At 42.0% G+C, this 18,000-nt stretch overlaps 1 protein-coding gene across 8 annotated transcripts in view; it reads left to right on the top strand.

Moving 5' to 3' along the window:
* Positions 1-17,307, top strand: part of KDM4C (lysine demethylase 4C) — a 197,169-nt gene extending 179,862 nt beyond the window's left edge. For 6 of the 8 annotated variants that reach the window (XM_077921529.1, XM_028713153.2, XM_077921532.1 and 3 more), the window contains 3 exons: positions 7,763-7,882; positions 12,331-12,423; positions 16,649-17,307. In XM_077921529.1, coding sequence (XP_077777655.1) covers positions 7,763-7,882; positions 12,331-12,423; positions 16,649-16,825 — 390 coding nt within the window. In that variant the 3' untranslated portion in view covers positions 16,826-17,307. The other 2 variants (XR_013391167.1, XM_077921534.1) reach the window with 2 other exon arrangements.
* Positions 17,308-18,000: the final 693 nt, after the last annotated feature.

Here is an 18,000-nt window from a genome sequence, read left to right as displayed (position 1 = left end):
ATCCGAGTAAATGTGACACAATTTACAGATTATTATTATTATTGGTCTACCAGTCTTTTCCAAAATGGATCTTTCCTCACACGAAAGAGACAAACATGAATAGAAATTTGAGGATTTTTCCTCATTTTTTTTAAAAAAGCCAACATTGATACACGGAGCCCTTAACAGAATTATGCTGACACTAATGTAACTGCATCCTTTCAAACAGAGGACCCGAGAGAGCCTTCACTGAGATGAGAATGGTGACGATTAAGCCCCATCAGTCTGTGCTTCAAATTCATCTCCAGCTATGAAAAAAGGAAGAGAGCCATTTAGAAATGTGACAGCAAAAGTACATCACAGAAATTTTCTAAAGACTACTTCTGCATTTCCAAATACACCTAAATTTCACAAAACATCAAATTACCATCTTTGGCTTCCTTTGTAATGGAATTGGGCACATTTTTGTGATCATGCATTTGAACAAAAACGTCAGCATAATAACATGACAAATGGAATGCTATTTAAAAATAAGAGTTCTTCTACCCACATGAATGTCTTAGCCATAGATTTTCATAACTGAACATGTGCATGAGCGCCCAATGGCTGTATGTTATAGCCAATTAGTGTCCCACAAGAGAGCTGTCAGTGTGCTAGGCAAAGGTAGAGGGACCCCTGACCGTTAGATCCAGTCGTGGCCGACTCTGGGGTTGTGGCACTCATCTTGCTTTATTGGCGGGGGAGCTGTACAGCTTCCGGGTCATGTGGCCAGCATGACTAAGCTGCTTCTGGCGAACCAGAGCAGTGCACGGAAACGCTGTTTACCTTCCCGCTGGAGCGGTACCTATTTATCTACTTGCACTTTGACGTGCTTTCGAACTGCTAGGTTGGCAGGAGCAGAGACTGAGCAATGGGAGCTCACCCCGTCGTGGGGATTTGAACCGCTGACCTTCTGATCAGCAAGTCCTAGGCTCTGTGGTTTAACCTACAGCACCACCCTCGTCCCGTCAGTGTGCTACGAGAAATAAATTAATGAAACAAAGCCCTTGTGATTCCAATGTACCAACACACAGAGGGAGCTATCCACTGAGTCTCTGCATAATCCACTGTACCTCTGGCCTGGCATGAAAGGTAAACTTTTCCAATATAAGAGTGAGACATGCCTCAAAATTTAATTCAGAAACCAAGTATGCTTCAGCTGTCAGAAGACTAGAGACTCAGCTACATTAGTAAAGAAAAAGCATGTTATACGCATTATAACACTGTGGCACCAGATGGCACTGTGGAGTTACACCTTCCGCCAATGTGATTTCCCACTTGGAGGTTTAAGGCGTGTTTTCTTGAAACGCTTTTTTGATGTGTCTAGATCCAGCCAGGAAAACCCACATTAGAACAACAGGGAAGGGTGTGTATCAAGTAGCTTTGTTACTTGCAGTGTTTACTTTATTCCTTCTCTTTAAAATAAATAAATAACTTACCTATCCTGCATTTGAACTGGTAAGGAAACGTGATTTTAGAATGGCATTTTCTATCTCATAGCGTTATGCAGCGGCTTTCCCTTCAGCAACGATTGATGTCATGCCAACAGAAACATGCCAGCAATTATTAAGAGAGGTTAACTCGTGTAATCTGCTGATTAGGCTGTGCTGTATATCATCCCTATTATGTACTCCCAAGATTCAGCTTCCTTGAGAAGGAAGCTGCTGGAGGCTCGTGGCATTTTGTAACATTTGCATTTCTTTACAGTTACAACGGTTGAGCATAGGTGGAGATTCACCGCTTAACACTCCACAAACACCCCAAAGTGCAACTAGAACCCTCAGATTCTTCCAGAGAGCAACTCAGCTCTCTGTCTGCTTCCAGTTTTTGAGCTCATCCACACAAGAGTTTAAAGTGGATTTGAAGCTGCTTCAGTCTTACCCACCTCCCCATTTTTTTGCCGCAACTCCGTTTTTTTGCGGAGTTTCCTGCAGCCAATCGGAAGCCGCACCTTGGTTCCCGAACGTTTTGGAAGTTGAATGGACTTCCAGAACAGATTCCGTTCGACTTCCGAGGTACCACTGCAGATGTATAGAGATAGAGCACAATACTTGGAAAGTGGGGGAAGGCGGTGGAGGGGGGGAAGCCTCTGAGCTTCATTGTGGGAGGAGTACTTTTTGTTGTGCATTTATCAAGGAAGACAAAGCTTTGGGGGGCAGGCAATGAAGAGGGCTCGTGAATCTGTTTGGGGTCCCACAGTAGATTGGAAAACAAGGCTCCATCTTAGATCCCTGCAGAATTCTGACAATTACACATTTCAGAAAACAGGCTCTTTCACTCAAACAGTTTGAACTAGCACATACAGTCATGCATGTACAGTTCTCCCAAGCTAGATATGGTCAAAGAGGCTTTTGAGATGCTTGCAACAAATTTTCAGAGTTCTTCTTTCCATTAGTTTTAATAGCTTGAGTAGATAAATTTTATTAGTTGCTTTCATCTCTGTCATCATATATATTTCTATGATAAGCTTGTCTATTGCTGAGCTGTTAATACTAATTACAGTGGTCATGTTCTTTATGAAAACTATCACTTTGTAAGCACAACTGTGAAAGCTTAATCACTCACACACAAATTTCAAGCTAATGCACACAGAAATGGCTTAAGCAGAATGGACAGCTTGCATTTAGTGTATTAACTGAATGGGCTTGTTGACATTTCAGTTCAGTCCTGAGGGATACACTTCCCATCTCAGGGAACCCCAATTCAGTCACCTTTACAACTTTGCTACAGGAACCCTTCTTTTCCCCCTAGATTTTAAACAGTGTGCGCTCACTCTTTGTGACAGTTCCCATACTCCTTCTCTTGCAATCTTTTTAAATATATATTGCCACTCTAAACCCTTGCTGAAACAATCATTAAATTTTCTATTACTACAGTGAATAGCCCATTATAAAGTTGGTAGGAGCTTTGATTTCTTCATGCACCTACTTTTTTATTTATCAAAAGGTAGAAAAAGAGGTATATCTTAGAAACATTTGACCAAAGACAATTGGAGAGCCTGGTGTACATTAAAATAAAGCAGCTATGCATATCGGGCTGGCAGCTTGCATGTTATGCCTAGAAAGATTCGTTGCCACTGCTGTTGTTGCCAGACCACAGATGAGCAGAGCAGGGCAGACATTCAAGAGAGCAGGGGTTCTTCTCTGGATGGGATTGAAATCCAAAGCAGAGGTGGGTCATATGCTCACCATGATTGAAGGCAGGCCGGTATTGCCTTCACCCAGTTGCCAGTTAGGAGATTCATATAATGATGATAAATAATAAAAGCATAAATATAATGTTGAATAGATAACTATCATGCTTACGTGATTTACTAATGTAATTAGCCATCCAGAGAGTCGATCATAAGAGTAAGAGAGACTGATTATAAAGGCCATGACATTATTAGAATGGAAATATTGTCGTCAGTGGACACTCTAAATTGCAGCTAACGCTCCAAAATTTTCATAGAATCATAGAATCATAGAGTTGGAAGAGACCACAAGGGCCATCGAGTCCAACCCCCTGCCAAGCAGGAAACACCATCAGAGCACTCCTGACATATGGTTGTCAAGCCTCTGCTTAAAGACCTCCAAAGACGGAGACTCCACCACACTCCTTGGCAGCAAATTCCACTGTCGAACAGCTCTTACTGTCAGGAAGTTCTTCCTAATGTTTAGGTGGAATCTTCTTTCTTGTAGTTTGGATCCATTGCTCTGTGTCCGCTTCTCTGGAGCAGCAGAAAACAACCTTTCTCCCTCCTCTATGTGACATCCTTTTATATATTTGAACATGGCTATCATATCACCCCTTAACCTCCTCTTCTCCAGGCTAAACATGCCCAGCTCCCTTAGCCGTTCCTCATAAGGCATCGTTTCCAGGCCTTTGACCATTTTGGTTGCCCTCCTCTGGACACGTTCCAGTTTGTCAGTGTCCTTCTTGAACTGTGGTGCCCAGAACTGGACACAGTACTCCAGGTGAGGTCTGACCAGAGCAGAATACAGTGGCACTATTACTACCCTTGATCTAGATTTTTCTAGAGGCACCACTCAAAACTCACCATCTCTACATTCTTTTCACTGATCTGTATTTCCTCTCTATGTTCATACAACCCACACTCACTTCGGACTGTTCTTTACAGGGGAATCCCTACGTTCATTGCTGCAGACTGAATCTGCTTAGACTTGTTTTTAACCATCCTCGGTGTATATCTTTTTGAGGTTCCTTGGGCCCACTTCACATATCTTCTCAACTCTGGAGAGTGTTAATACCAGTTTCCCTTACAGAGCCATTATCCCACATTAAGATTTTTTCTTTGCCCTGTAAATATGTTTAAACAGCATTTCTAGAAAAGACTTTGTATCCAACGTTTGGTAAACCACTAAGGCAGGGTTGGGGAACCTGTGGCCCTTCAGAAGTCGCTTCTATCGTCCCTGAGCATGGAGCCCTGTTGTCTGGGGTCCAACAACAAACGGCGGGCCACAGGCTTCCCACACCTCCACCATTGGAAGGAAAATCTACAACTGGGGAAGCCACTGAGAAGCCTTCTTAGTATCTTTAGCTGTGAAACTGGCACACTGGTAATCAATAAAATCCTCCAGGTTGAACTTAAAGACCAATGTAGCATATTAAGGAGAAGGTATTCTGTGTTCCTTTACTATCTGGGGCTTAATAAGTAAAAACAACAACAACAACAACACCTCTTCTTGTGCCCTGACTATCATAAGAAACCAGTGGAGACTCTGGCAAAATTGGTGTAATCCCCCCTGTAATGGTTCTAGGGGTTGCTTGTGCGTAAATAGGCGCCACACCTGGCTGGTTGCCTGAGTGAACCCTTGCTGTCTCAATCGCTGGCAGAATCCGTCAGTGGGCGTTTCTTGAACTTCTTCCAGCAAAGAAGCTCTTTGACGCCTAGTCTCCGCCTACTTTCCCTGCGCGGAAGCCTTCTGCGCAGGGAGAGTGTGGGCATCGGAGGACCCGTGCTCTCCCCGCTGGTCCCCGGAGAGGAGTCTTGGAGCCACCTCGCCGATTCCCCCATCTGCCCCCCTTCTCCACTGGTGCTACGCTGATTTCCTTCCCCAGAAGATGTGCTGCTTCTCTCCCTCCCGGGACGCTCTCCGGAATCCCTCTGGAGCTCTCCCTCTGGCTCCGATGGCAGTTCCCTGACACCTCTTCTTCATTTCTTGGTTTGTCAGGAGTTGACCACTGTGTGTTTTGCAGCCAAGGAAGTTTCCAGAAAGTCTTTATCAATAAGACTTCAACATAGAATGCATGAGCCATTTTGCTTTGAATAATGGAGAAATGGCGGGTGGTTATTAGGCACAGTCAAAACAGAGAAGATGGCAGTCTTCTTGCAAAATGAAAATAAGCATCACTTCCTCAACCTGGGCATCCAAACGTGAGAGACCAGGGAAAGCTGCTGTGTGCATTCCTATCCTCCTTGCATTTTCAGCCACAGGGTCTTACTACATCATTACCTTAGATTTTTTTTTATGTTGCATCATCTGTACCAATTTCCTCACCCTGGCCAAACACTGGGTCACTACCAATAGCAAGTTCTGCATGGCCCTGCAGTGAAAAAGCAGTTCTGAGATCACTTGTTTCTGCAGTAGGATTCTGGCAGCTGGAGGGAACATCAGAGGAAGTCTACAGCCATGGGGTGCATCATGCAGTGCCAAATTAAACACTCAGCCTGAAATCCACACCTCATTTACTGGGAAGATATCCTGTTCATGTTGAAAGGACGGGATACAGGGTTGTGAACTGAAACATAATGCAAAATGTTTGTCTAGTGCCTCAAATGATATATTTTATCATATCAATGGCAGAAATGCTCATTCTCCCTCTCAGAATCAGCAGGAAAAACACTTGTTATATTTACAGCAGTAGTTACCTGAGTGTGTGTGTGTGTGTGTGTGTGTGTGTGTGTGTGTCGGTTCCGGTCCTCAGTACACACACACACACACACACACACACACTTCCTTGCTAATCAACATGCTGGTAGTTCAGCCCCACTGGAATGACAAACCCTAGGTAGCTCTCTTGCAAAGTAACATGTCAACCTTCCCATCTATTTCAAAGCCCCACTGTAGCAGAGCAGCTTGTAGAAATGAGCTTAGCAATCATCTGCAGAAAAGAGTTCTAATCTTATCAAGATGGGAATTGATTTTCTTCATCTTGATATAAGGAGCTTCACAGCATGCACATGCAATAGTATCAGTGGGATGGAAAGTACAGCTGTTCAGGCAAGATTATTAGGCTGGGAAACCTGTGGCTGCGTCCATATACAAGGCAATGTTGTCGTTGGCATCTAGGATCCTTATTGCCCAAATAAGTCATGCACTCATTTTAGCCTTGCTTGAATCTACCACCAGAGGGAGCTGAGTTTACAACACTTAACACACACAAAGAGAAAGAATGCTCGCTGATTACAAAAGCTTTAAGAGCCATTAACAAATGCTTTTTTTTTCTGTAAAAGCTGTTCTCCGGCAGTTTGAATAAAGCTAGGGGTGGCATTTTTCCCATCGAGATTGAGATCATTTTCTGGCAACACTTGTATATCATCCTGAAGCACTTAAATGTAAATAATTTCGCTCCTCTCCTGTTTCATTGCCCTCTTGCAAGTGTGAGTTTTCGCTTTGTATTAGAAGAATGCAAAATAAAATGTGCCATTGTTATGGAAAACAATGGGTTAGTGACCATGGTCTTCCAATGTTTTAATTGGGAAAGGCATTCTCAATTCTACACCGATTGCCAACAAACTGAACATCTGTGCTATTATTGCCTTCTAATACTCAAATAATTTTTAAGGGTTTTTTTCGGGGGGTGGGGGTGGTATTGGCTTATATTTGCTTTTGATTTCCACACACGAAAGCTGCTATGCTAAGTGTTTATCTCATGCTGTATTTCTGCATTTAATAGCTGCATTCATTTACCAACAAGGCTAGGATTCTGCCTTCGGATTCTGACAGTTGAGTATCGTGCAAGGATAAGAGTAGAGAATACCCCGCCCATCTGAGAGACTCAGCCAGATGGGCGGGGTATAAATATTATTATTATTATTATTATTATTATTATTATTATTATTATTATTATTATTCCCCCCATCCACCACCTTTGTAGAGCTCAGTGCGTGCTACACTGAGAGCCGGTGTGGTGTAGTGGTTAAGAGCGGTGGACTCGTAATCTGGTGAACCGGGTTCGCGTCTCTGCTCCTCCACATGCAGCTGCTGGGTGACCTTGGGCCAGTCACACTTCTCTGAAGTCTCTCAGCTCCACTCACCTCACAGAGTGTTTGTTGTGGGGGAGGAAGGGAAAGGAGAATGATAGCCGCTTTGAGACTCCTCTGGGTAGTGATAAAATAGGATATCAAATCCAAACTCTTTTTCAAACTCTTCTACATAGACTTCTGAGTAGTGAGCAAATAGAAAAATATTTTATCTTAACAACATTAACCTTTTGAGCTCTCTGCAGTGATGGGAGAGTGTTGGTAAATATCGCAAGGCTTTTCTTTGGGATACATTTTTCATATCATCACCAGAATCTGCTTGTGCCATTCGAATCACGTGTTATATTGACATTTCTCTTGTGTATTGTTATGAGTGGGAGCTTGGAACACTCTTTGGTTCATAGAGGAGGAGCGTGTTTTGTGTGTGTGCTAACAGGATAGCAAGAAGACTCCCTTCGTGACTGAGCCATACTCATACTTAGTCTTTCTACCTCCCTGTTTAATAACCGGATATCTCTTTGTTTTGTTTTGATCCAGAGCCGAGATTGCCTGAAGCTGGGCCCACCTGCAGAGGGAGAAGTCGTTCAAGTGAAATGGCCAGATGGAAAACTTTATGGTGCAAAATATCTAGGAACCAATGTAGCTTACATGCATAATGTAAGTTGCATTTAGTGATCTGTAAATTGAAAACCTTCATTCGGTTGTCGGATTCCGGTGCTCATTATATGGCCAGTATTATGTTGGTTGTGCTAGATGAAAACTTATTTAACAGGGATAGCCAACTGACAGTCTGCAAGATGTTTTGGCCCAGTACCTGTGGTTCAATAGGTGTCTCTCCAGATGAGAGTGTTCCCTAGCTTCACCTCTGCTTGGACAACTGGCAGCCTTGCTTACAGTGGTCGGAGGGTGGGAGGGATGACTTAGTCATACAGAAAATGTCTAAGGTCAGTAAGCCTGAATCACTTGTTTCAACCCAATTCTATGTTTGTAAAAGTGAACTCAGATCTCCAGTGAAACCTTGTCAGGATCATCGTTTAGTTACATCTCACAATAAGAGCACCTCGTTTCAAACTTCTAGGCCCGTGGGCCAGTTTAATGGCCATGTTCTTAAGATACCCTTCAACAGCTGTGGATTAATCAAGGCTCAGAAGAGCATCATGACATTTGAAACTTAAGCCGCCTATCCTCATCTTTTGTGGTGCCTGGCATCTTACAGCTGACCCCCAGGCCGAGTCATAACTGCAGCAGGTGGGGTGAATTCCTCACAGTGGTATTGGCAGCCTTGCAGTAGGCTGTGTCAAGAACTCCTGAATTGTGTACTTCAAATACCTTGTATTAGAAATGCTATGAAGCACTAGTATGAATACCTCAACAGATGGGAAATTAAAATAACTTGAAATGTTGGTGCAGAGTCATTTTAAGATATATAAAATTAGATGATGTAAGATGAACCATTGTTCTTGACAACTGTGGCCATTTAAAACAGTTACTCAGGGTAAGCACATGTGCCTTATTAGAAGTAGAATTATTTCCTGTTAGTCGGATTTAAGTGCCCTTTCCAAGGTCACATGAGAGCCCTAATTGCCCATTTCTTGGGACCATGTGTCCTATTTTCTAACAATAAGATCAGGCAAAAAAGAAGAGCTGGAAAAAGCAGAAAGATGATATGACAGGTGGCATTTTAAAACAAAGCAGTTTCAATTAAGAAACCATAACATTCTTGTAGGGTTGTGGAGACATTTCTGTATGGAGGACGAGAAAAGGAGAAATGAAAGAGTGGGGGAAATCTTTATGTTGCTTAGGACACCTAAGTTCCCATGCCAGAAAATACTTATGTCCTTCAGGCCTAATGCCATTTTCTTTGGCAGCAGTAAAGAAAGTGCTGAACCCTTTCCCTGCCAGATGTGTTCTGTGTGAAGCTTGCCGTCAGCTGCTTTTACCCCACCAGTGTTCCAGGCCTGCTTTTGTGAGAGACGGCATGATCACCTCAAGAGGGATTTGTTCCTCACAGCAGTGCCGCACTTGAGTCTAAGCTTAGGCATCTCTCCTCATTCTGCTGTTCTGGAAAAAGCTGAGCCTCCTCATTCTAATGGTCAGTTCTTTTGGTGCTTTGAAATACTAATGGCTAATCAACAAAGGAGTTCCCCAGACTTCATCAACACTTGTTAATTGACTAGGATTAAAGACGTACACACTTAGACCGTTTACATAGGTTAATTAACTCTTCACGTGCTAATTGCTGATGTTCAGAAGTAGGTACACACATTTCGATGCACATGGATGTTGATTACATTCTCAAAGTCTAACACATAGTCTTTATACATGAAGACTAATTTAACACCACAAACCCCTTTCTAAAACACTCTGATACTGTCTTATAACACGTCCCAGAATAACATACAGGTTTAAATCTTAATATGTACTAAACCTAAACATTTAGCACCACAGATCTATTACACTACTTAGTGATTAACACCAACATACGAGTGGGTGGCACTGTGGTCTAAACCACAGAGCCTAGGGCTTGCCGATCAGAAGGTTGGCGGTTCGAATCCCCGTGATTGGGTGAGCTCCCATTGTTCGGTCCCTGCTCTTGCCCACCTAGCAGTTCAAAAGCACGTCAGAGTGCAAATAGATAAATAGGTACCGCTCTGGCGGGAAGGTAAATGGCGTTTCCATGCACTGCTCTGGTCCGCCAGAAGTGGCTTAGTCATACTGGCCACATGACCTGGAAGCTGTCTGTGGACAAACGCCAGCTCCCTTGGCCTATAGAGCGAGACGTGCACACAACCCCAGAGTCGTCCATGACTGGACCTAACGGTCAGGGGTACCTTTACCTTTATGAGCAGGAAGTGGCGCCATACTAAATAACCCCTTCCCCTGGTGTCTGCACACAGAATGCAAAGGTCTGAAGGAAGGAGCCTTTGCACGTCTCGGCTTCCCTGAACAGTTGGGGTTCCAGATTGTACAGAACCGTGATTGCACAAAATCTCAACCTTTCAGACGTGTGCATTCTGTCAATGGCACTAGGGAGAAGAGCTGTTCGGCACAGTGTTGCTTCCTGCTCATTTTAATCATGCATAGAGCTTCGGTCTGAACCAGTTGAGTTTAGGCGGCACTTCCATGTCACTTTTTACAGACGCTGAAGTGTGATGGGAAATCAAAACATGGTCACTGTTTTAGTGTTGCAAATCTGTGAAGATCTGTAATAATAAAAAAGTCCAAGATTTTTTAAGTGGAAACCTGAGCCTTAAACATTGTCTTACAATTTTGCTTGTGTGTCCCTTTTTAATATGCATGTGTGAGCTTATGAAGATGACTAAATTACCCATGTACCTAATCAAATGCTTTCCAGCAATTCCAATTAAACTGCTAATTTATGATGTCCTGATGCAAGAAAAGCACATAGAGAGAACTAAGTAGCAAATGTTACTGACATATTATTGCAGTAGTGGTTTTTATTATTATGTGTGTCTGTCTCTTGGGGCTGATATAAATTAATATGGACAGTGATTGACAAACTGAGTGGTCTACATTATGCCAACTCAAGCCTAGTTCAGATTTGGACTCATTAGAGATGATCTATTGACACTCTCTGCCATAAACCCCTATTGAATAACTTAAAGGAGCCATTACTTGTCATTAGATCGCTACAATTTGGAAATATTTTCCCTGCACAGAATAGAATTTGGTTTCTAATTAACTGGTACGGCAGACACACGGCCGAATCTTCTGGAAGAGCTGAAACCGCATAGTATGGTACTTTTATCTGGACAACATTGGCTGCTTTTGTGTGGTATATTATGCCTAGATTTAGAGGAGATTATCAGTTATGGGGAGCCTATACACACACACTGATGTTAGACTACAATTCATCTCATCTCTGACTGTCAGGCAGTGGGTGGTTATATATATATATACACACACGTATAGAACTAATATCACTACCCTGAAAATGTTTGGGCTAACAAAAATCTTTTAATACTGTCAGGAAGGCTTTAGACATATTTGAGTAAGGTGTATGGATCCCTACTGTACATATGCAGTTTTTTTATCTCTGAATTTATTATTATCATTATTATCATTAATAATGCATTTGTTTCAATGGGCACTTTGAACTTTAAAAATAAACAACCACATTTGGTCAAGAGCACAAAGAACAAAGCTATAGAAGTACCAGACGTCCATGTCTTGGAATTGGAAAAGTGGTGTCAAAAAAAGTAACTTGGATCTTCTGAAAGGCACAACTGACTGCAGCAGCCGAGTCGTTTAGCATTCCCCACACCTTGCTGCATTCCCTTTCTCATTTTCTGCTAAAGGGGTTCATACTGGATTAGATCTAAACCTAAGCATGATAAAGCTTTTCATCTTCTGAACAGACTATTTTAAAAGAAGTTCCATCAGATTCAATATAATTCTGCTAACTGGCATTTCCTTTAGTATCACTCATACCTTCCTCCTTTTGACATAAGTCTTCCACAACCTTGAAAACATAAAGATTAATTCTTATCTCTTGGGGAATTAGATTAACCATTTGGGTACGTGGGGCCCTGGGTCATGTGATGGGAGGGATGACTGCCTGCCTTGCATTTATTTATCTCCAAATTTGTAAACCACTCTACATTAAAAAGAAATACCCAGGCAGTGTATAAAAATAGTACAGAGTAGTGTAGAAAAAGCACAGTGTGGCATTATCCAGATTTTTTTTAAAAAAAGGCAAGGCACATCATCAGCCCCATTGTATGACCCAAGGGCATTTGTAGCCCCACTTTCCAATGTGAGCAGAAGCAGTCACACTTACCAGGAGCTATTAACTCTTTAAGGAAATCAGGGGGGAGCTTTAAAGTGCAGCAGCAGCTGCTCTGAGCAGCTGTTAACTAAAGAAAGAAGAAGAAGGTTAGAAGTCAGTCCTTGGGCGACCTTGTAAAGTAAGTCATTTTATTGAGGGAGTGGCTGTGTATGAATTCCATGCAGATGAGCATTGAACAGCTAAAATATTTTGTTGCCTGTGCTATCCCATACCAGTAACAGAATCTCAAATAATGCAGATAATTGTAATCTGAAGAATTTCCGTATTTTATATATATATATATATATATATATAGGTGGAGTTTGAAGATGGTTCTCAGATAGCAACGAAAAGGGAAGAAATCTACACTCTGGATGAAGAACTGCCCAAAAGAGTGCGGGCTCGATTTGTAAGTACCGGCAAACACTTTGAAATTGGGGCAAAATGCCACAAGTTGATGATTGAATTTCTGTATCATCCTCACCGCTTTTATAAAGATTCAGTGCTTATGCGTTTCTTTTACAATTGCCCAATGGCGTCGTGTCAGATCAAGCCTTATCCAGCCTGCAAACGGCATTTCTCTAGATCCCTGGATGCTATTATGTGCGTTGTAGATAAAAATTGCCCTTTTCCCTTATGGGGTATCCAAGAGCCCATATGGAGTCCCTTACATAGGTTCCCTATTGGTAGGAGAGAATAACAGAGGCCAACCAGAGAATATTGAGAAGCAAAGCGGCTAGTAAGGTTGATCTTTATTGATCTGTTGCAACAGGGTTCTCCCCTCACCCGCAGGAGAGGAGGAGGGATCCAGAAAAATGGCGTGCAAGGCCTTATAAAGACTTTTGAAATTGCCACCCTGTAGATCAAGACCACCCCCAGAAACATCATACATACATCACAGAAGGGGTGTAACCTAAGACCACCCCTCAGATACATCATACCTACATCACAAAAAAGGCGGTCTTAAAACAGAAATTTGAATGTTGTTTTTCTCCTGTCATTGTTTATCTCCTGTCTGGCAGGTTACTTGATTGGATTGCCTGGGGAGCCTGGCCAGTCTTTTGTAATGATAAATACTTCGTTCCTGGGCCATGTCACAGGCTCACACCCTATTCAAACACAGACATACCCTTAAGACAGGATTTGTGAAGGAAAAGACACTTTGACCTTGCAGAGAAAACATTTGCTCAGTTTAGGAATCAAAATGGCTTCAGGTCGGTCTTCCTGTGCTGATCTATGTACGTGCGGTTATGAACATTACCATATATCTAAGACCTCAAAATTCCTATCACAATGTGGCAGCTTGTCACAAGCTGGTCATTCCGGTGAAAGCAGGAAGAACTCACCCATCCCAGGAAAACAACCTTGCTGTTGCTTACCTCTTCCACATTATTCATGTGTGCTTCCTACTTGCCTGGTCAGAGGCAGTGGTGCTTCTGAATACCAGTTCCTGGAAACTGCAGGAGGGGCGAGTGCCCTTGTGCTCAGATCCTGCTTGAAGGCTTCCAAGAGGCATCTTGGGTGGGCACTGTGAAAACAGAATGCTGGACCAAATCCACCGATCCAATCCATCACACCCTTTCTTCATTCTTATGTTCCACACTGGGAGCCAGTGTGGTGTAGTGGTTAAGAGCAGTAGACTCGTAATCTGGTGAACCGGGTTTGATTCCCCGCTCCTCCACATGCAGCTGCTGGGTGACCTTGGGCTAGTCACACTTCTCTGAAGTCTCTCAGCCTCACTCACCTCACAGATGGTTTGTTGTGGGAGAGGAAGGGAAAGGAGAATGTTAGCTGCTTTGAGACTCCTTAGGGTAGTGTTAAAGTAGGATATCAAATCCAAACTCTTCTTCTTCTTAGAAGTTCCAGGTGTACCTGTAGAGGGTTTAGTTTCTTTTGACTATGAGAGCACTAGAGATTTACAGTGTCTTTCTAATGTTCACTTTATTTGCAAATATATGAACAGGGTGGAAGCACTCTGTTGTGTATAATTTTTACTAAATTTTCTGTTTTATAATATAGAATATTCATTTAAACAACCTTAAAATGTCAATGACTTCCCTTCTTCTCTTTCCATGGCTCATTTTGCATATCATAAATCCCTGCACATTTTATATAAACTAAACTGTTCAGTATTCCATTATTACATCCATCAAAACTTGTTTACACTGTTGAGTTTATCTTAATGCTGCCAACATTTTCAATCTTCCAATCTTCTTTAAATGTACGTTCTTCTTGTTTTCTTATTCTATATGTTAGGTCTGCAAGCTGTGCATATTCCATTAGTTTAAGTTGTCATTCTTCTATAGTTGGGACTTCACTTGTTTTCCATTTTTGGGCTAACAAAACACGGGCCACAGTAGTGGCATACATAAATAACCTTTTTTTGACACCTGGGAATTTCCATCTAAATTATCCCCAACAAAATTATCCCCCAACAAAAAGGACCCTGTTGTGTTTTTTAGGAAAAGTACTTTTAAACATTTTTTTCAATTCATTATTAATTATTTCCCAATACCCTTTTACCTCTTTACAGGTCCACCACATATGAAAGAACGTACCCTCAGCCTCATTGCATCTCCAGCACTTATCTGATTCAGTTTTATACATAGCAAGCCTACTCGGAGTTAAATGAGTGAAAGCACTCTGTATCAGGCAGCCGCAAATTTCCTTACCCCTGAGTCAGATTCCCAGACTATAGCTGTTGTAACCTCTCTACGGTTCCACCCCAAAATCACAGCTAAATTCTCATCTCTATCTCTCTCTTTGTCTACATTCAAACTGCAAGCTGCCTTCCTTTCATTGACTTGTCATGACACTTTAAACTATTGTTAAAACTATGTTTTGGTTTAAATGTGAATATGCAGCATGCTGATACATCATGCTTCGCTCCTCCACTGCTGATCCCAGGAAACAAGCCATGGTCTGGCTTAGAGTTACATCTGAGCCCAGGGTCGTGGCTTGCTTCTTTCCAATCAATGAGCTCTAAGACTCTTCCCAAACATATTGTCCACCTGTGGGCACTTTGGAAGATGCCCTGGCAGACCAGAAAGGTCTCTATCATGCATTAACTTGAGATATTTCTAGTCTACAAGTTTCAGAATCATGAAACAGAGTTTGTAGCTCCAACACGTACCTAGCAGCATACATGGGAAAGATGGTTCTTGAATAGTACAATAAATAACTTAATTGGTAAGAACAGTGGATTGATTATTTGTTAAAAAAAGCAAAAATTATGTTGAGGAAAATGACCCATTATTACTTATTGTTTTATAGAGTATTCATAATGGGCTTTATAATTAACTAGATGTTCCATAAATCTGTTTTATTGTTGCATTTAACTTAGAATAGCACTGCAGATATAGTAGATTTCTGCCATTTATTAGAAATCATGATAGTTTTATAGATCATTTTTACTTCTGTCTGTAATAATGTTAACTTTCCAGGGGAGTTAATGATATTGTTATAATGTTCCCTGAAATCCGGGAATATCCTAGTATCCAGAAATCTCTTTGCATCTGGCTTTGGTAATGCCCCATTCATCATGAAAATCTTTTGACGAGAAGTCAGTAAGACTCTTCTAGCTTAGCCTAGCAAAGTATGCTACTTTGGAGATCTGTTTCCTGACTGTACTTAGAGCAAGGGACTGAAACCCTGGATCTTGAGTACGCCAGCAAGATGGCCGTTTCCACCATCACTGCTATCACAAGACTATAAAGTACGTGCAGCGTGATGGCAGCTGCACTTGGAAGGAGATTGGCTAGGATTGTTTAACAATGGCAACATCAAAGTTACCTCCTCCTAAAATTATACCAGCTCGACTGACCATGATGAAAGAAGCCTATACAGTGGAACCTTGGTTCTCAAACGGCTTAGTTGACGAACAAATCGGCTCCCGAATGCCGAAAACCCAGAAGTAAGTGTTCCAGTTTTCGAATGTTTTTTGGAAGCCCTAACGTCTGACGTGGCTGTCGGCTATTGTTTCTGGGGCGCCTGCGCCAATCGGAAGCCGCGCCTTGGTTTTTGAACGTTTCAGAAGTTGAACAGACTTCCGGAATGGATTACGTTTGCGAACCAAGGTACGACTGTACATGAGTAAAGGCTTACTTGCAAACAAGACAAGTGAAGAGAGCCAGGCAGATGAAAGGAGAAGGCCAATCACTGTTTGAATAACAATGTCTTCTCTGGCAGAGGTCAAGACAATCTGAGCTCATTCATTTTGGTTTATTCATACCTTTCTCACCATGGGTGTTTCTTCCTCTGCCCTTGCCGATCTATCAAATTATGGGTAACCAGCCCATATGATTCAATCTGTTTTCAAACATCCAGCCCCTTGGAAGGTCCATCCCATCCATGGTTTTTAAACACACCAGGAAGCTGATCCACATTAGAATTTTACATGCTTTCTCTTGACTAACTTTGAAGATTAATCTCCACTCAGTGCCTGCATTGATTTATGAATGTATATAACTTGAACTGATGATGGTCTGTGACCATTAAGTAGAAAGACTTTCGTGCTCTTGAAGAAGTTGTTGATATTTATGTTTATTTGAAGAGAATATACCGGAGTAGGAAAACTATTTATGTGGTGTTTCGTTATGTATGAAATATACCCTATAGTGAATGTCTCTTTTTAGTCTACAGCTTCTGATATGAGGTTTGAAGACACATTCTATGGAGCCGATATTATACAAGGAGAAAAGAAGAGGCAGAGGGTATTGAGCTCCAGATTTAAGAACGAGTATGTGGATGACCCCGGATACCGCAGTTTCCTGAAAACCTCGTTCCAGAAGAAGTGCCAGAAGGGATTATAAAAGAAGAAGAAATGGACTTCTGCTCTTTTTTCCTTTGTGTGTTGAGGGGATGCAGTTACTAAATGTGGGGTTTTTAAAAAGGACAGGTAATCATCTTTTTTGTCTGACATGTAGCTTGTGGTTCAAACACATACTGAGAGTTTGATCTAAAAATATCTCGGGCACAGACAGTGTTTCTTGACTGAAGGGCTGCGATTTGTGGGCTAATATGCTAAACAAGGACTGTCTGATTCACATCAAGGATCGATCCATGTCACATTGCCCCTGTCTAAGAACATGCCTAAGAACTCAGAGTACTCAGATTGGAGAACTTTTAGTCTTGCCTTGCACTGACAGTTACAAGAGAAGTTATATACCAATCTAGGTGAGGAACTTTCTTCAGCCTCCAAAGTTCAAGATTTGCAATCTACATTGTCCACAAAAGGAAAAGGGAGTTCAACTATATATATATATATATATATATATTTGCTTTCGTAGATTTTCACGGGTACAGGAATGCAGGTTTTGGTGTCCTCGGGTATCTTCCCGTGTAAAAGTTGGGGTGTCTAGGCGACGTTTCGACGAGGTCTCACTCGTCATCTTCAGGCTGGTGCTTTCGGCTTCTTGTTACTGGAACAGAGCAGGATCTCAGTGTTTGAGTTCCTATAAATACTGTTGAGGAGGTGTGGCCTCCTATGTTCTGGGCAGAGAGGAAGTTCCCAGGCTAGTGTGCCTTTTCTTCTTTTTGTTCCTTAATTAAGGAACAAAAGAAGAAAAGGCACACTAGCCTGGGAACTTCCTCTCTGCCCAGAACATAGGAGGCCACACCTCCTCAACAGTATTTATAGGAACTCAAACACTGAGATCCTGCTCTGTTCCAGTAACAAGAAGCCGAAAGCACCAGCCTGAAGATGACGAGTGAGACCTCGTCGAAACGTCGCCTAGACACCCCAACTTTTACACGGGAAGATACCCGAGGACACCAAAACCTGCATATATATATATATATATATATATATATATTCAAAGCTTTTCTAAAAAAAAAAAAAAGTATAAACAGCACTGAGATCTACAAATACTGCTGTACTGTCATAATTTTGTACAGCGCTTCCCACACTGTTTATGCCTCCTGTGCTTTCAGTGCTTTCTGGCCAGGACTCAGTTGTTTAAATGTGATGGTGGGGAGGTATTACTAG

This window comes from Podarcis muralis, chromosome 17 (genome assembly GCF_964188315.1).
Source record: "Podarcis muralis chromosome 17, rPodMur119.hap1.1, whole genome shotgun sequence".
Taxonomy (NCBI): Eukaryota; Metazoa; Chordata; class Lepidosauria; order Squamata; family Lacertidae; genus Podarcis; species Podarcis muralis.
The sequence above is the reverse complement of the archived record's forward strand: the minus strand, read 5'-3'. Positions and strand labels throughout refer to the sequence as shown.